The 20,001-nt window shown below is 37.9% G+C and overlaps 1 protein-coding gene across 1 annotated transcript; it reads right to left on the bottom strand.

Moving 5' to 3' along the window:
- Positions 1-112: 112 nt before the first annotated feature.
- On the bottom strand, positions 113-19,254 carry LOC149010805 (homeobox protein LUMINIDEPENDENS-like). Its single transcript, XM_089160667.1, has 13 exons — positions 18,983-19,254; positions 11,226-11,253; positions 10,673-10,803; positions 9,851-10,200; positions 9,669-9,762; positions 9,486-9,579; positions 8,175-8,304; positions 8,048-8,099; positions 7,923-7,966; positions 7,714-7,802; positions 4,712-5,149; positions 1,844-2,475; positions 113-1,237 (listed from the first exon to the last, which is right to left on the bottom strand). The coding sequence occupies exons 1-13, from the start codon at positions 19,163-19,165 to the stop codon at positions 383-385; spliced, it is 3,120 nt and encodes a 1,039-aa protein (XP_089016793.1). The 5' UTR covers positions 19,166-19,254; the 3' UTR covers positions 113-382.
- Positions 19,255-20,001: the final 747 nt, after the last annotated feature.

Raw genomic sequence — 20,001 nt, 5'->3', positions numbered from 1 at the left:
TTAATAAACCTGCTTTAGTAGTTAGCCAACTTCTTTGATATTTTTATTCTTTGAGAAAAAACAAAAAGAGGAAGAGGAGAAGAAAGAGAAAGACGGAGAGAGCCTGAAACATGATTTTATTATGCTCATCAACAAATTTGTTTATTTTATACATTTGCTATTCCAATGGCAGAATCAAAAGGCCTTTTTGCTCCTTGAATGGCAAGTCCACCACTTAAATATGGATTTGAATCAAAGAATTCAATTTTGAATTATAGTTATTATTACCCTTAACAGCCCATCTGAATCAAATTTGGACCTATAAACAGATCAGTGGTTGCCATTACATGATCCAATCGGCAGCAGCCATGACTGATACTGGTTAATTGTGATATACAAAGATTCAGTGCCTTCGTTCTCGCCATCTTCTATCATGTCTACGCTCTCTATACCCAGGGTTATTCTGCCTTGACTGATGATCCCTTCTGGAATTCCAGCCATAATCACTTCTGGGTTGATGAAAGTTCCGTCCAGATTGATACGATGGTGGCCTCACTGGGCTCCCCTCCGGACTCCAAGTCTCTAGCTCTGGTTCACCCACATTTCCATGCGAATGTACATTGTGATTATTTTGGTTAGCTTGGTAATGGTTACTTGATACAGCAAACTGTCTAACGTTCTGGGGAGCAGACACAAAAGCCCGTCTCCCAGAGCCAGTTGCATTGGGTTGCCATGTGTTGTGCAGTGACTGAATTGGCGGAGCTTCTGCTAACAGAGGCTGGTATGGCGTTGGTTGATGCCTCAATGAAGCTGGCAGAGGTTGCAAGGCAGTGGGGGGCCTTTCGATAAGCACAGTTGCAGGATTCGGGTTGTACAATTGCCCAAACCCTCTACATTCTGCCTGTAATGGGGCTGAACTGGTATATGATGACTGTTTCGCAGGTAAGACAGTTTCACTGATTGGATTCAGTTGAAAGGGATGAATTGTGGGATTGGAAGATTGTTGGCTTAAAAAGGGTGTTGATGATGGATGCTGTCTCTCGGGCAAAACAGCTCCAAAAGCATTTTGATGCTGCTGGGGCACAACATTTGATATTTGGGGTGGGAAAAAGTTTTGGTATGGAATTTGATGCTGCACTGAACCGCCAGGGAAATGTTTCCCAGAGGAGGGAATGGAGGAAGTCACCACCGAGTCGTTAACAGGTGCTGAAACTGGCTGTGGAAAACGATCTTTACCAACTTCAGATCTCCACCCACCCTGCAAAAATGAAGAAATTTCGATCAAAAGGGGGCAAACACCAGATTGAAACAAAGGATTACCGTGAAAACACCAAAGTTAGCGTTGACAAGATTTCTGCATTAGATTTGCCACAGTTACTAGTTATTAACAGACATTCAAAAACTGAGCACAGCCATCTTACAACCCGCCATTTGTTTTTTATTATTTTGAACCGCCACGAGAAAGTTCCTGAAATCCAGTCCTATGATTTTAACACTAGGACTGATAAAGTTACGTTTTACCAACATGGAAGATCCACCACGAGAAACCCATTTGCTGTTGGGTTGCAATTAGTTAAAACGCAGGATCCATTGTACTTCTGAGCACAGGGAACAGGATTCTGGTTGCAGAAATCCAAACGGGGGCCACTTTCATTTTTCACGCCCCCGAAAAAACACTCTGCAACATAAAAATCTACCTCATGCGTCAGCTAAAGTGAAGAGAAAAAACACACCAGATTGGGGGGATTTTCCAAACAAAATGAGGAGATTGTGGATTCAATCCTTTGCAAGTGTGGCAGTATAGGGTTAACCAATATGTACTTGGAACATAACAGAATACAAATGTAGGAACCATGTTACACACCATACTGTGATCTGATCCAGGAGTCGGTGATGGAAGAGAAGTCACTTCCACCTTCTCCTCAGCCTTTCCGCCAACCATCCCGGGTAAACCAATCCCGCTAGCCTTGATCATATCAAGAAGCCTGACAGTCTCTGCATCAGGTACGCTACCACCTTGGCCAGAAGTTAAGGCAAAAACCAGTTGTGGGTTATTCAGTAGCACGGCAAGCAACTCAAGATCTGGCTCAGGAGCACTCCCATTACATGTTGAAGCCACAGGCGGGCAAGATTGTTTACCGATTGTCGTCGCTACAGTGGGGTAATATTCTGGACTGCTTGTAGCCACTGGCGAGCAATATTCCTTACTGGTTGCAGCCACACTGGCTGCAGAAGCATCTGGGGTTTTTCCTTTATCAATAGCAGAGGACACGGACTCTGTAACGTCTGCATCTAACGGCTGTTCAATTGGAATTTCCGGCGTCAAGCTGTCATCATAGTCGATCTCTATGTCCCACGGTTCCTTGGGATTTGGTGGAATTTCCTGATTACTATGGTAAATGGTTCCCTTTTCCCGTCTTATCCTCTCAATCTGAACTTCAATTTCTTTGCTGCTTTCTCCTGTGCCAATCCTCCAAAGGCTGTTGATCCTAACCTCTGCAGAAAGACAAATATAGATACAGGTGACTGATATTGTAATAAGTATAACCTAAAATTAAAAAACTGGAAAGAAAGAAAAATGAAAACACCAAGACGGGAAGCCAATTGCAACTTGCAAGTACAGCTGATTAACACATTCAACTTAAGAAAATTGGACTCATTTCACATAGATCCCATTAACTTATTTGCTTTAGTTGCATATCCAACTCCAAGGGGGGGTCTAAATGGATCTAAATAGGTCAATAGGTCAAGTCAAAACAAAACAGAAGTGCACTGTACACCAACTGAACTCAACAAACTTGAACAGACTTTATCTTCTATTTATTTTCTTCTTTAAGCTTTCAACAAATGATGATTCTCAGTGCTGGTATGTTAGGTGTGAATCCAGGTTTGGAACCCATATCCCTCTTATATCATTCACAAGATTTATTATAGAATATATCTCATTTAAGTTAAGGATCCAGCCACACCAAACGAAATGCTTGCACAAACAACTTGTACTCCCACTTAATGATGATATAACTGCTTCTCGGGTATGTCCCATTTATCCATCAGCAAAAAATTCTGGTAATTAAGTTCCTTGACTCATGGAATCAAAAATTGTGGGAGCTGCACCATTGATAGAAGGAGACGACCTAGTCACCAGTTCTCATCAAGCAGTCAAGGAGCAACCAGGCTCCTCCAATCTGTATTCAGCGGATGATGAATAAACAATGGCAGGAATCAGGACACAAAAGTACACGTCAAATACAATGTGCATATTCTTGTAAAGGGGTGTTTGAAGGGTACTGAAAAAAATAGAGTACTAGTAAAGCATTTCATTGCCAACGGCCTTTGCAACAAGATTCTTAAATCCTTGATTAACCCATCAGATGATGATCTGGATTTCAACTAATGACCTCTAAGCAAATATTCTCCAATTCTTATCTGAAACGACGAAAATTAGTTTATAATGCCAACGATTTATATCTTATAATGCCACAACTGCAAACATAATTCATTTACAAAAGGTTGGGAATGAGGAAATCACGAATCATCCAGGGTTAGTTTTCCAATCTTTCCAGTTTAATTCCCAGGACCAAATGAATTCAGATCTCCACACAAAACATGAATTAGAATTCTAATCAAGAACTGGGATTCATTCGCATAGTGGGAATCCAAACAGACAACTCATAGTTTTGTTCTTAAATTGATAACCATAAACTAACACAAGTCTCAATTTTTACTGTCTAAACAGAAGGTAACAGAACACTTTCTTCATGGATAGTATTCCAATCTTTAGTCTTCTGATTATTAACACAGATCAGGCTAGAGGCAAAAATCATACTTCATTTGCTATCCAAAGACCACTTATACGTTGCATATTAAAAGAGCCTAGTAGCCACATAAAATATCTCTGCCATAACAAGAATCTTGGTGGCATAAACTGACCATATGAGAGTGCCAAGTAGGTGTGCTTAAAAATAGAATTCACAACCAAAGCTAATCATTGCTGTCTTTTGACATTCAACAACAAAGTATTGACCAGACTAAGACAATTAAGTTGTTTTCAAACTTAAAATTGGAACTCAAAGGATGGTCATTGTTTTCATTGAATGTTAAACAACATAGTACAGCTGTACAGGAAGTGGCACAATCAAGACCATGTCTTGAACTCCATAGTCACTATTCAGCAGCACCAGGTTTAAAACACCTGACCAGTATGTTTTGAGAGAAATCAACTTGACTAACCAGTTAAAGAAACAACTCCCCCCCCCCCCCCCCCAGAAAAAAGAACCACCCACCGCCCACCAAAAAAAAAATTGTAGAAGTAAAATACGGAGGATCTTTTCTCCATGGGGGAGTGTGCCCTATGCAATGGGAGCATCCACAGAAGCATCAGGGGATGAGATATTAATGTTTCAAAAGCGCACCCCACCTGCAACAAACCCCCCCCCCCCAAAAAAAAATAAAAATAAATAAAGGGGCTAAGAATAAAGGTTCTTCTTTCTTTTTTGGGGTCCCGGAGGGTGTTTCATGAGTGGAAGGTGTTGTTCTTTGAAGATCCATAAAATAAAGCATGCTATTGAATTGTTTATTGCAATAGCCCATCTTTGTAGTCCCCTTAAAAGGTGTACAAGCAACTACAATTATAGCACCTGAAATGGTTTTTCTCCAGTACTGAAGACTTTTCAAAACTGAAAAATCATCACCATCCAACAGCATAAATTAATTGACATGTAAAGGAAAGTACCTGGTGGGGTCAGCCATGAGGTTTGTTCCCTTCTAAACCTCTCCTGAGAGTATTCCTGGTGGTCCAAGGTTGACTTTGGTGCAATAGTTGCTACTGATTTGCTGGGAGGAATTGTTGAAGGGAGTACAGCTGGGATAGCATTTTCTTCATTCAGCTGAACAGGAGTTTTCGATGACGAAGGCATATTGCTTCTCCCAGATTCATGAAGCTTCATTGGATCTTCCAACTTCTGTCGTTTATGGTCATCATTTGAAGATGATTCAATCTTGCCATACTTGCTCTGCATGAACTGTGCGCGCATCTTGGCTTTCTGTATATCATCAGATGAAATTGGACGCCCTTGCATCAAAGGCAATGCCCTTCCAACCTGTGGGTTTCTGCTACTTGTTTTCTGCCCTGGTTGTTCAACAAGCAGAATTTTTCTACGTTCCCTGGTTTCTGGAACCAGTCAAGGAAATTAATATAAAAAATTTTAGAAAAAATGGAGATTGACACAACGTAAGCATAATTTTTTTTCTAAAACCGGTACACCAGTGCATGTCCTTGCAGCCACAGACTTAATTCACGGTAACAGTTACCAGCAAAATTAACAGTGACTCAGATTACCGGCAAAATCCATATCAATCCAATACTTTAATCATTTAGTCACTAAAAATCCCACATCTATACCATATATCCTCTGCCCTGATATCGAGATATATCAGCCAATACAAACTGCTAAAACACTTTAAGCTCCCCACCCTTCACTTGTAACTTTTCCTATCAATTGCTGTGTGAAGTTACCTAGTCCATTTTTCACACAACAATAGTGAAAGCCACAAAATATTTTTACCCAAAATGCATGTTTTCATTCAACCATAGTACCTTGTTCCACTATTTAGCATGAGTTGTTTAAGGGTCTGTTTGGTTACATTAATCCAGAGATTTCGAGATTTATACCCGTTTGGTTGTGGAAATCCCTAGATTCATGAAATCTAGAGATTCTTCTTTTTACACTAAAAACGTGAATCTGTAGATTTATGGGTCTAGATTTCACCCCTACTATAAAAGCGCTAAACATTTGCGCATTCACAAAAATCACGTTGACCAAACAGTTTTTCAGGATGAATCCACAGACTCAGGTTAACAAAACAGTAAATTTTATGAATTATGACTCCATAGATTTGAAATCTCTAGATATTTGAAATTCCAGACTCACGTGACCAAACAGGCCCTAAATGCACCTACATCTTTCTGAACTTGTAACTCAACTTCACAAGAAAAGACAAAAAGTGATAGAGTTGCAGCAACACACCCCTTTGTATAAGAGAGAATTTTGGGGAAAAATGCAGTATAATCATGTGATAGTGCATTCCATTAGCTTCAGTTTTAAACAAGATAAGAATAACCATGGGAAATATACAGAGTTGGTTTTTAGTTATAGGAACAAAGTTTATATTGTTTTTGTTTGGCTTCTTTGTTAAGACTTGAGATAACAATAAAAGTTCACAAGGCAAAGCTGAATGTAAGGACCAAGGGGCATAAGACAAACAACATATTGCAGTAAACATAATACAGTCAATAGCAGCAACCACATGTACTTTTTGACAATCATCCATGGTTGCAAAAGGTATTAGTAAGGCAGAGAATTGTTGCAGCAGCATAAGGTGTTATCACATGCATGCCATTGCCAGCTGTCTAATTTTGATGCTCGGAAGACAAGAAAATGTATATAAGTCTTCTTATTTTACCACCAATCCTTATCTCGGAAACTGGTTTCTTCAGAAGTAACCCGCTAAGTATAATTAAGTGGTGATTTGTGTGTGTGGGTGGGCTTTTTTTTTTTTTTTTTTTTTTTGGGGGGGGGGGGTTAGGGGTTTATTGGCACATTTAGATCTTAGTAACCTCAAATGACTTACAAAATCTTATATCAAAATTTGATCTCCTTTGCCACCCAAAAAAGAATTTGATCTCTAACTAATCAAAAAAGTAATATTTGCCCATGATATAAGCAGTGGTTTTACAGAAGTATCTGGGTACATTTTGTTGCAATCTCACAGAAGTGATGCGTACCTGATCTTTGTCAACCCTGGGGAGAATATATAAAGATTACTTTACCAAAACTACAATTTTAATTTATTGAAACTGCCTAAAAGCCAGTCACCACTATCAACTTATGATTTCTAAATTTATTCGTACTCAGAATAATGACCTTGAAAAGAGCTGATTGGAACGCAAGAATCCATGTACCCAACCCCATTCAGTTGGGCTAAGGCTAAGTCGTAGTTGCTGTTATTGAGGATGATGAACTTTGACGATAATTTGATGCCAGTAGACAGGTAGAACCAAAACAGAAACCCTTGAATTAGTTTTGGGAGATCAACAACCCAGATATAGAAGAATACCTCATTACATTGAGCTTCCAGATGTATGAGTTCCATAATGGCTCACCAATAGATTAGAAAGAATCCATAGGCTTTGTAATGTTTGGTATAGTAGTTTTTAAGTATGTCATAAGAAATGCTACAATCTAGGCTATCAGAGGAAAAAGGGAAAGCAAATACTAACCAGTTGTGAAGCCCTAACACCAGTGAGATGACCCATGAATGTGTACAGAGGCACTGGTGTGGATGCAATTTTCAATTTCAGGGGGCTGACTGGTCTTTTCAAGCACTAAGACACTGATTTGTGTCTAGGCTGCCAGTCGCAGGAACAACATGACTTGTTAGTTATTCCCCCCATACCGCCCCCCCCCCCACCGCAAAAAAACACACACCAAGGCAGAGATGAAAAAGTTGCTAACCCCTGACCCTAAAAAAACATTGATCAGCCATGTTGCTACTTCTGCACTATTAAACAGGGTACTACAATTTTACCTGTTCCCTAGTAAAAATAATATAGGACAATCATGTGTAGAAAACAGGATTTTACTTGAAATTTTTCCTTTATATTGTTTTTAGGCGGGAACCAATGGAATTTGTTAAAATGAAGGGGTGGTGAGAAAAGCAAAAGTTTGAGGATACTGTGTGAAGATACACTTCGAATGTGTCCTCTGTTTGTAGCATCGGCAGATGCAGTGAGCAGTTTCAGCGTACGTGGAGGTTCTGATTTCCTGCAGAAGAAACCAAATTAAATGCCTCAACAATGATGATCATACTCCCAGGCAGGCAGTAGGCACAGATCTAACCAGAATTCGATCTTAGTGGCAATAATGCGATTTCAAGGTTCTTACCTGGAATTCTCTGAACCATCAAAAGTGAGAGAAAGGATCTCCGCCTGCAAAAGACAAGATTATAAGTTTTCAAGATATTTAAGTGAGTAACCTGAAAGAACCATTTGATTGGAACAAAGCCTTACAGGAATATCAGCTTTTGACTGCCAAGATTCATCACAGAGAATTTCACCCTTCCTGCAGATGACATAAGTTCGATTATTAAAGTTCGATAAGAAAATAAAACTTCAAGTACAAAGGATAAAAGCATGCCTCTGCTTCTGGATAATCTCTTTCTGTGCAGCATTGGGCAATTTCATAGATGTGGGTTTCTTCAAAGCTTGGCTTCTAGCAAATAGTTTGCTCCATTTTGCTAACAGTTCTCTTGCTCTGTTTGATACGTCTGATCTCCAAATCAGATAAATGAGTTTCTAAGGTCAAGGGCAGGAAAAAATGTAATATAACAAGCACGGAAAGGAAGTTTTTGCTTTATGTTAGATATTTTTCACATGTACACCAAATAGGAAGTTGCAACACATAATGAATTAAACTGGTATTTTCAAACCAAGGCCAATTTATTTTCTTTTCCTTTTAAATAAATCATGACATAATCCACTCCAAAAAGACTGTCTAAATCATTATTTCACTGTGAGACTTGAGTAGTCCATTCCAGTTTCCACACATGATATCCAAACTCATCAGCTAAACGATGTTTCAAGTGTCATATGCTTTTATTTTTCCCTCACCAAAATCTTTCACCCTACTATTCACAAATAAAGAGGGAATGAACAAGAAACCATATCCCTTCTTGAAGCTTCATAGCTAACAGAAGGTTGCTCACCTGAAGTGGTTAAGTTAATTGCTTGCAAGGTTGTCACGGCATGAAGGCTTCATAGGCCATTCCATATTCCACTTATATGTCTACTCATAAATGAAAATAAGCATATGCTGTTGGATTATTAAGTTATAAATAAATAAGGGGCTAAGGGGGTTTAAGATTGACACCACCAAAAAGAATGTGTTTTATTTATAACAAATGGAAGGCCCAAGACTCAATATATAGGTCTAGGAGCCTTGAAAAATAAGGCATGTTGAATTGGTTGTCAAGGCATGCCAAAGCGGCAAAAAGGTATAGCTTTAACTATATAGCTCAACACAAAGTATAGTTGACATTTTTCAGACAAAAAATGAGATATTAATAATCTATGTAGAAAAATGCTAAAATAAAGTACCACAGAGTAAGAACCCCCCCCCCCCCCCCCCAAAAAAAAAAAAAACCAAAAGAATAAAATTTACAACCATATTACAACCCAAATTCACAAATAGCATTAGCTTTTTGAAGACAACAAGATAAATGAACATAAGTTGATAATGTCAAATAGTATCAGTTCAAGCCAACGAAATAACCATCCAAACAATAAGGTCAATAGTTCACATTTAGACATATTTAGGGATGAAAATTAAGAGGGATCAATTGCAACCTCAAGAAAAGACAGATAAAAAGATGATACATGCATATCCACACATACGAAGAGAGGGAGAGGGAGAAAAAAACAGAGAGAAGATAAAGATTGCAGCTCACACCTGGTATCCTATAAAACCGCAATCTGTTAACACTTTGCAACACAGCAGACATGTGAACAGGCAAAGTTTTATGTAGTGGCAGGTGACAAAGGACCTACAAAAATAACCATTCAAAACAGTATGAGGATATATTAGTTAGAAATTACAGAACTGATAGCATGCAGAATAAGTATCGTTAAAGACCTTAAATATGATACGGAGAACAGTAGTCTGTTCCTCCAAAGCTGCTTGGCTCAACCATGTTGTTAAAATCATCAGACCACCTTTAGTTAAAAACCTAGAAATAGAAAATAGAAACACTGTGATCTTGCAATATATTATTATTTTTCCTGGTCAAATAAAGTTCAATGGTGACTGAAGCCTACCAATATAAAACTGAAGAATTTTCTATCTGCAGGATCCACTCTATCAGCCTCACCTGCCCAATGAATGTTTCCTCTTTCCTCATCAAATTAAAAATATTCTCAAGAAAATTTTTATCTGAATTGTCTATGACAGGTAGAGCTTCCTCCTGGGATAAGCAAGAAGGGACTTCTCCGACAGCCTTAGAGTCCTTAGAATTTACAAGATCTTGATCAATACACATGGCAGAATCAGAGCCAACTGAGCACCCATCCAAGGAAGCCCTGGATGCATTAGACCTAACCACCTTCTCCTTTGAGAATCGGACAAACTTTCTTACTCTAGAACGCTGACCAGCAAAAAATTCTCGAACCTGCTAGCCAACACAACACATCTTTAGCTTGAAGTAATCAAAAACTCACTTCCCATTTCCAACCCCTAAAAAGAAAGAATTTCAGAAGTAATCTCTTTGTTTACATTTGCTAATTTTAAATACTTGTTGTCTACAAGGTGTCTTGAACTCAAATACGAAGTCTAGTTTAGTATATCAATAAGGAATAAGCAGATCAGAGGAAGAGATCGTGTAACATTAAATGGATGATGGAGTGGTCAATGGCAGCTTCATTTTTTTCATGAGGGTGGAGGTGGGGGGATTGAACTAAGAGACACTAATTATGGTGCAAATAAAATTAACAAGCTCAGAGTCGACCTAGAGTTGATTATCAGTTTGCATTGAAGGCTAAATCAGACACAGAAGATCACTTTATCAGACAATCACTACCATAAAGATAAAAAGAGTTTAGAAGTCATGCACTAGATAGAACTCAATATGAGAAAGTGACAACCTGTGTAATAGTAACACCACAAAGAGCACTGATCTCACGAGACTCCTTCTTGCTAATCACATCTTTAATGGAGAAGACCGATTGCATATATTTTACTGCTTTAGGATTTAGCAAATCCCTTGGTCTTTTCCCTACAAAGAAAGTAATATTATCATTAAATGGTGAATCCAGCACATGGATTGCAGAATCGGATTATTAATATGACACCAGCTAGTTGATGCACGATACATACAAAGGTAGTCCCTAAAGCAAGTGCATAACTGCATTGTTGGAAAACATGGATGTTTCACCAATTGCTGTCCTAAAAAGGACATCTGGTGAGGCAATTAACCAAGATACAAAAGGTAATGTCATTGCACAGACAATTAAATCAGCCCAGCCAATCCCCAAAGAATATTTAACTTCCCTAATTAGGAGTGAACCAAGACTTACTAGGTTAAGTTATTTACACCAAATCAGCACATGAGACACATCAAGAACTAGAAAGAAGACCAAACCAAAAAAATTACATGGTATTGCTTTAAACAAGAACCAGATATGCTCCATAACTTACCAATTTTAATTGATAGTGAACCAGCTGCCTGCAATTTCAATAAAAAATATGAATCAGATTCAGCATGAAAGGGAAAGAAAACCATAAGATAAAATGCAAGTACAACCTAATAAACCACAAGAATTTCATTGTGAATAAAGAGGAGACAGGGGGAATTGTTGGAAGGTTTTTAACCTTTTAATATTAGAAAAAAGAGAAACCTATTCAGTAATTCAAGAAATACAGTAAATTCTGCAGGTATAGTCTGTTTAGCCCTTCAGCATCAGGTTTCTCACTCTTGATGTGCGAGTACCCACCAACAGGACTGTTGCTTTTTCCTCAATATACTTGAGACATCAAAACCCTAAAAGTCCCTTTGTCCTTGAAGAGAACCCCAAGCCTCTGCACATGTACTTCTTTAGAACCTCAAGGCCTTAAAAAACCTCATTATGTTTCTAACTTACTTCAGCCTCCCAGCATACAAAATTCCTACAAGTTCCTTAAGATCTGCCACCTTCCATCCTGAACTGTAATTTCACTTTGTTAAACAATAAAGACTTGCAGCCTTCCATAAATGACAAATTTTCAAACAGGAAATTAGTATTAAGGTTTTATAGGGCATCAGAGCAATAATATTTTAGGTCTTCTCAACTTTAGCGTGGAAAGTTGCAGGCAAGGCCATTGATTATGAGTAATGTTTTACTTGCAATTAGAATAATCAAACAAATTGGACAAAATTAGGATTTACTAAAACTTAAGTCCCCCTCTTAACCAAGTACTTTTTTAAACCTAATACATAACGTAGATAAGCAGATATGCTGCATCAAACCCCAGCATTTCGTTCCTCACCCTCCCCAACAGAAGCAGAGTTCGTCTGAATTAAATGGGATTGACCACATAGATTCCTACCCTCCAATCAGGCTTTATTTAAAGCCATTACTGTTGTAAGTCATAAATTATGCATGTCTCTCCTCATAACTTCTCCTAGAACTATTTTAAGTCTACCCCCAGCTCTTGTAGCTCCTAAAGTCTAAATCAAATCACTCCTCCATACTAGAGCATCTGAGGGCCTTTGATGCAGATCCAGCATCGAATTGGACTGTTTTCCTTTGGAATCAACCTGAGTTGACACGTATGGGTGTTCGGCTTTTTTAAATAGGTTTATGCAGTCATGCGCCTATTCAATGAGCCCAAAAGATCTAGGCTAAGTATGAAAATAGATGAGTTAATTAATTTAATTGATTTAATTATGTAAATTCTGCCCAACTTAAGTTACGAGGTCAGAATAGTCTTTTTCTCTTCTTTTTTCTTCTTTTTTTTAAGTTTTAAGTGCGCCCTAATATAAGTCAATGTTCTCGATTTTGAGTTAGAGTTCACTTAGGCATTAAAAGTAGAATAGCACTCCAGCTTATTATGTATAAGTAAGCATTTCCACTCAAATGGAAGGCATCCAACTTTGATATGATTAATAAAATCCCTCAGGATCAAGTAATTCTCTGGTTTTGTGCAATTTGGTCAGTGAAGATCCAAGATTGACGTGGCTCTTAAAGTTCAAAGGTGAGGTCAAGCCTAGATCATTGCTATGGTTGCATAGACAACCTTCAAGAAGATATTTCGTTCATTCCAAAGCTCTACAAGGCTCTCCCCATTAGGTATCTGGCAGCCTACACTCCATGTTGCTTCTCATATCCCTTTTTTTTTTTTTTTTTCCTTGAATTTTCTTGAATTTTCAGACTTCCCAAGACACCCAAAACAAGAACCCTCATATCTTACAATTTAACAATCCAAATTCCACCAAACTGGAGGATGATATCACCATATTATTACCTCCAAATTTCAACCTATTTTGAGGCCTATTTCTCCACTTTCCCATCTCAAGGAATTTATCCCATATCTACTAAGTAATGGGCTAAGATCCTCAATACGTTGGAAACCCCTTTTCCCCTGAAATCAAACCTTAACATCTCATGTGCGATTACTAGGTGCGCATTCAGTACCGATCTTTTTTGAGAACGGCATTCTTTCCGATAATCATTTTCTTCTAGCTTTTTTAATTAAAGAACGGAGGTCTAAGCACAATTTTGACCGTTTGGTAAAATTTGTGCTGAAAACATTTGAGAACACCTGTGGAACAGTAAGTTTTGTTCTTAAGAATGATTTTTTGACAAAAAAAGTGATGGCTACATATATGAAATAACCCCCCCCCAAAAAAAAAAACCCTAAAAGCACCATATTTTAATTAATATTTAAAATAACCAGGGATTGTCTAGTTATACTTAATGTAAAATAACTAATACATCATTTTTTTTCTGTTAGATCAAAATTCTTCACCATTCTACTATTTCTGTCGGCAATCTTGACTGATATTTCCCTCTCGTTTTTTCATGTGAAATTTAAGGCACAAATGACTTGTTGGAAGAATTTGATGGCATAGATTGCTTCCCTTGTTGAAGGTCATGAATGGTTTTCCTGACTGTAATTCACCTATTTACAGATGTGAGACTATTCTTCAGCCTGGCCACAACTGCACTATTCGAATTGTAAAAGATAATGGCAAGGAACCGAGACATTGTAAGAAACTCAACAATCCTACTCAAAACAATGTGGTTTACATGTGATGTCACTTCTGTTCATCTAGGAATCTGAAAAAGGGGACAGCAAAAGGTTACATGAAGGAGATCTATGTCTCCAGACCTAAACCAGCTGCCAAATTGGAACGTGTTCACTCCACAGGAATCTACCATTCCGGAGAAAGGTGTGGAGAGGAAACAGGGTAATGACGATGTAGAGATCTCATCATTAGAAAAGACATCCATACCAAAATCAAAACCAGGTGGTTCAGTGACTGATCTGGCAACAGGTGGACAGATTGCTCAGGATGATATCCCACTTATGCCATTGGTGAAAAGTCTTTCCCTAGCGGAGGGAAAAGGGAAGAAAAGAAAGAACAGGTCAGGTTCTAAATGCAATTCTGTAATTGCTGATATGGAGGGCCCGGTTAGTGGCTCAAGTAAACAAAGGAGAAAATCTTGGACAACACTGAAAGAGATGGTGGAAAAACAGTGACCAAAAGAACAATAACATCACTAATTTTTCAATCCCATTCTTTTTGTAGATGGTCATTACTTCTGTATTGTAGATGAAAAAAAACAGAGACAATACAATAAAGAATCTGAAAGAAACAATTTGAAGTTTTCAAGCCATAAGATCGGTGTTGAGTCAGCATTGTTAGCACTTGGAAGTGAGTCTCAAAATGTGATGAGTACAGCCCTTGTCCCCGCATTGTCGAAAAGCCCAGTGGAAGGCTTCCTCCTGTCGACTCCCACCACAATACAGAAGTAATGACCATCTACAAAAAGAACGGGATTGAAAATTTTGGGTAGCTTTCATACTTATTGCTTGCAGGTGATGCTATGACTCAAATTTGTCTTCAAAGTGAAAGATTATTGTTAACTAATCCAATCAGTGCTGATAACTTCTTAAAACAACAGAAGGAAAATGATGAGTGTGAGGCACGTGGCGTTTGCCTCCTTCCCTCTCCTGCCCCCATCCTTTCCCACCGGCTAAAATATGAGTTTAGCACTTCCTAGTCTCTCATCCTTTTGTTCTCGTCTCTCTCTCTCTATCATGTGGCAATCAGTGTTTCTGCATGTGAGGAGAGCAATATCACTGTTTCTTAAATAATTTTGGAAATGGTAAAGTTCCTGGAAATTTACATTTGTCACTGGTGCCTGGTGGTTGTGCTCAACTTTCAGAAATTATTTTTGTGATTAGGCTGTTTTACCAAAGTCTGCCACTAGCATTCCATCCATACATGGTAGAATCAATAAATAGAAGATTCAAATCAATACCTTGTTTGTAGTAAAAATTGCACAGAACATGAAAATGTAAAAGATAACACACACACACACACACAGAAACTTACCACAAGAGGGCTAACAGTGGAGAAAAACTTTAGCTCATAGGTCGCAGAGATAAGAGAGAGATATAGAGGTGGATACATCGTTTTAAAAGGCTTCTCACAAGAGACAGTAGAGACTTTTTCTTTTTCTTTTTTTAATTTTTCTTATAGGAGTTAGAATTTGGGTTGAGTTCCCTCTTCGTGCGTAATTTTGAGACGTATTTTTTGTTTTTGAGAACAACGAAACAATTCAAAGTTATTTCGTGAAAAGCCTTCTCAAACACGAAAATTGAACCGGCTCGTTTCCTAAAAACGATAGATCGACCGATTTTACCAAACGCTTTCTGCCATTTTTCAGCGTTCTGAGGGAGGGGGGAAAAAGCCAAAAACTGATCCATGGCCCGTTACCAAGCGTGCCCTAAGCCATTCTATATTAAGCACATGTATATTGATCATACCAACAAAACCCTCCCATTACAGCTCATATTACAAAAATCGCCCATAGCCCGTAACTAGAATTTCAACAAAAGCTTTCTTGGTCTCATATGAGTTGGTTCTCTTTAAAGATCTTGGAAGAACTAGCTCACTAAATTGAGGCTACATCACCTTTGTTGTATGTGGTTATGCCACCTCAAACGACTCTCTTGCAGCTTATCATATATCAAAGTTACTTCCAACTTAGCTCTAGTTGGTTCATTCCTTATTCTATCCTTCCTACTTTCGTAGTTTTACAACAACAGTCATACATCAATTTCAACATCCTTATCTTTGCTATTCTGTTTCTCAGCTGCCCAACATCCACCATAAATCATTGTTCGTCACATGACTGTCCTAAAAAACTATCTTTTTAATCCTTTTAAGTTATAAAAAAGAAATGTGCTGATCACATAACACTCTAGACATGCCTATCCACTTTTTCCATCCTATTTTAATTGAAGTCATAGTCTTTTCCTCCTCCTTTATTTATAATAGAGTCCATATACCTGAAATAATCACTTAAAGAAGTTTCCTCAACAATTTGCACCTCATATCCATATTATAGTAACTAAAGTTGCACACCATACCCACCATTTTTCTTCTACTTATCTTAAAACCTATTTGATTCCAAGGTTAATTTCTATAATTCCAACTTGGCACTAATCCCAATTTTGTTAATAAAAATTAGAAAAAGAGACACATAAACATGACCAAAGGATCTTATCTTCCATGATAAGCGCAAACAAATACAACAACAACAGCAAGCCTTATCCCAACTAAATGGGGTTGGCTACACGGATCCTTGCCTTCAATTAGCTCTAGTTGAGGCCATACTAGATACAAACACCTGAGCCATCCATATCCTTTCTCACCACTTCTTCTAAGGTTATTTTAGGTCTTTCCCTACTCTTCTAGTTACTTCAATCTGGACAAGCTCAAACATATAAAAGCTTAAACTTCATCCTTGATGTAAACTGAAATATTACTATCGTAGTCCGTGTCCACCCACAATCATTACACAGTTACACTAGTCATCACCAGTCACCACGCCATTATCCTAACTTCTGACTATTTCTACATATTTATCTGAAACACTTCTCTTCTCTTCTCCAATGCGTAGTCAAATTATCTTTGTAGGGACTATATCATAAGATTTTACCAGGTCAATAATGACCATATAAGGATCCTTCTAGCATTCTCCCTATCTCTTTCCATGAGTTCCCTAAAGAGATTCATTTTTTCACTGATGTTCATGACATAATACCAAATTGATTATCTGGAAATATAGATTCTTGGCAGAAGCAAGTTCCAATAATTATCTCCCATAACTTCCTAGTATAACTCGTTAGGTTTATGCCTCTATTGTTATTATAACTCTACATTTTTATATAAATTCAAACCACAATTTGTTTCCTCCATTCATCTAGCATTTTCATTATCCTAAAAATCTTATTGAGCAACTTGGTTAGATACGATAAACCAAAGAGTCCTTCCACAATTCTACTACAACACCATCTAGATTTGGCTCCTTGACTACTTTATTCTTCTTAAAGCTCGTGATACTTCAGGCATCCTCATACATATATATAAAGACAACTGTCTTCTTGATGGGTGATGCAACCTTCCAGAACACAATTACTCAACAAATTTTCATTTATAAAATAGAAAAATAGTTTTTCCACCTCTCCATGATGTCCTCATCCCTTACTAGAATTTATCATCTGCAATTTTTCATTTTTAACATACTTAACATGGTTAACCTTTCTACTTTTCCACCCCATTTTGGTTCTCTTATAGATAAGCCTTTCTTCTTCTTCAGTGCTCAAATTGTTGTAAAGATCCTCAGAATTCTTCACCTTGCTTTTCCCACCATCTTCATATCTTCATTTCTAGCAAAATTATACCTTATTAAAATCCATACTACTTTAGGCCTTTGCCATATCTTAAAATAGCTTGCAAAGCCTTAATGGCCACTTGAACATCACCAACTAATCACTGAACCTCCCTAGATAACACTTCTACTTTAGATTTACATATTACATCTGCAACAACTTCCATAATAGAAGCAGACATCTCATTCCAAATTGGATCAATGCTTCCATCAAATCAGCAGCTTCTATGTTTGAGAAATTTGTCAGTCAATGAATTTCACTTTTCTGTTTTTAAGCTGCACCACCTTATCCAGAGCAGTCTCAACTTTCTAACAATTCAGCATTATGGGACACAAGTCATGTTATGTGGTTGAGTTCTCCCCTAGCATAATCTTAAAATCTTTACCCAACAACCTTCTGGTCTTTCTGGTTATATAGAAATCTATCTGGCTATTGTTCCCTACTGTGAAGCTAATAGATAATCCTTTTGTTTTTAGAGAATGTCTTTACCATGGAAAGATCAAAATCTCCAAAACCATATCTTCCATGTACTCTTTCATGGCTTCTATGATCGCTTTTGACATATCCATTCAGATCTCCCTGTAATAATTTTCTTCTCTCCTAATTGAAACATTGATCTAATCCATTCATGTGTTCCCAAACTGCTTCTTGCTATTTTCACCCCAATCCACGTAGCAGGGCCTTATTATATTGACAAACTTTGCTCTAGCATAAGCTTGATAGAAATAATCCTATCACTAAATCCTAACATCCATAACATCATTGTTTTAAATCTTTATCCACCATTATGCCCACTCCACTTCTATTACTTTTACTTCTGTAAACGAATATTCAAACTCGTCTCCTCAGATTTTTAAACCTTTCACTCTAGTAGTCTCTTGAATAAAAAATATGATGATCCTTCTTCCCTCTTGAACATCTAACATTTCTATACTCTTACCATTTATGGATCCTATATTCCAATAAGCCAATCCAATCCTACAATTTTGGACTGTATCCTTAGCTCATGCTCATCCATGATACAAGAAACATTACTTGGTAATCACCGCATTTGGCATCAAACCAATCTGTTAGCAATAAGAGACACCCTAGCTAACCCTTGCTCACTATTCATTACACAAAGTGTGTCTCATCGCTTCTGAAAGATGCCCTAGCATAAGACTATAGACTCCATGAGACCGCAATCAAAAGATCAAGCACATGCCCATATCAGTGCTTTGTCTTTTTCAATCAAAGCTAGTAATTTTTCAAATTCAGCTATAATAGATGTTATGACCTCGCCGAACAGATAATTAGCTACAATGAGAACATTCAACAAAACTAATTGATCAGATATTCTTCAATTGAGATCAAAATCAGACTGCAAAACCGTGGCCATGGATAAGATACCTACCCAGCATAAGTACCATACAAAATACAGATAAATTCACAAGATGGCACATATTCCTTCTTCTCCTATTTTAGAAAGAACAACCCCTAACAAATAGAGAAATAACAAACAGTAGTACCATCTCTTGAGACAGGGGATTTGCACCAGTGAGGCTGCATTGCGTTACAACAATTTTCTGAAGTTGGTTGACCTGACTGTGAAGGAGGTCTTTCTGAGACGCTAACAATTTCTGAAAAGACACCACAGAACTCCCAATGTCTACGAAAGTATCCGCCGGATTCCCCTTCGACACCTCCATCATCGACCGGAGCTGTAGACTTTTCGCTGTTCAATACCAACGATCGAGAGAAATAAGAAAATATCCCAAGCATTAGTTTCCGAATGGTATATTGAAACTGGATCAAAACTTCAATGCCAAACTTCAAACGCTTAGGGTTTCCTAGCACAGCTTGCAAACCCGCTCCCTCACATGAAGAGAGTAGAGTCTCGGGGCAGGTAACGCCCAATCCATCCCCCGGAAAATCCTGACGCGGTAACTTATTTATTCATTGTCGATTTACCAAAATGCCCCTATTTCCCACGCGGCCTTGTCAGCTATTGGCCTATTGGCTGTAAACATTTGCGGCATCCCTACGGTCCTACCTACCAATGTCTGTTAGTACGGGATGCCGGGATGGAAACTTTTGGACCAAACCAGCAATGGGAGCGAACCGTCCCACGAGAAATCGCCGTCGATCCACCTAATGAGACACGGATCTGATCTTGGTGATTTTTTTTTCCGAAATATTCCAGTGAATTTTTTCTTTCTTCTGGGTTGGAGGTCATTAGTTGCGTTTGTTTGCTGGAATGAAGGTGGAGTGAGAAAATTCTTGAAAAAACAAACTTTTCCTTTAAATCCTAATAATATTTTTTGTTTTGTCGTTTGGAGTGAGAAAATTATAGACAAATTTCCTTAATAATTTAATTAAATATGTCTGATGAGGTGGCAATCAAACTTTTCTACCCCATGCGTTCTCAAAACTCCACAAAATACGTTGTTTACTTGAATAAAGCTGGGGTGGGAAAAAAGGGATAGGAAAATTATTTTAAAAAGTAAATTTTTGCTATTTTTGTATTTTTTCTTTAAATCCTAAAAGT

This window comes from Hakea prostrata, chromosome 7, assembly GCF_041222555.1.
Source record: "Hakea prostrata isolate BN-2017 chromosome 7, UWA_Hpros_2, whole genome shotgun sequence".
Lineage (NCBI taxonomy): Eukaryota > Viridiplantae > Streptophyta > Magnoliopsida > Proteales > Proteaceae > Hakea > Hakea prostrata.
This window is presented reverse-complemented; position numbering and strand designations above follow the sequence as displayed.

Excerpts from the sequence above, each read along its gene's own strand:
- LOC149010805 (XM_089160667.1), bottom strand. The coding sequence starts at position 19,165 with ATGATGGAGGTGTCGAAGGGGAATCCGGCGGATACTTTCGTAGACATT. Across the intron at positions 9,763-9,850 it reads AATTCTTCAGTTTTATATTG|GTTTTTAACTAAAGGTGGTC; the intron begins GTAGGCTTCAGT and ends TTCTATTTCTAG. Across the intron at positions 8,305-9,485 it reads GCGGTTTTATAGGATACCAG|ACGTATCAAACAGAGCAAGA; the intron begins GTGTGAGCTGCA and ends TTTGGAGATCAG.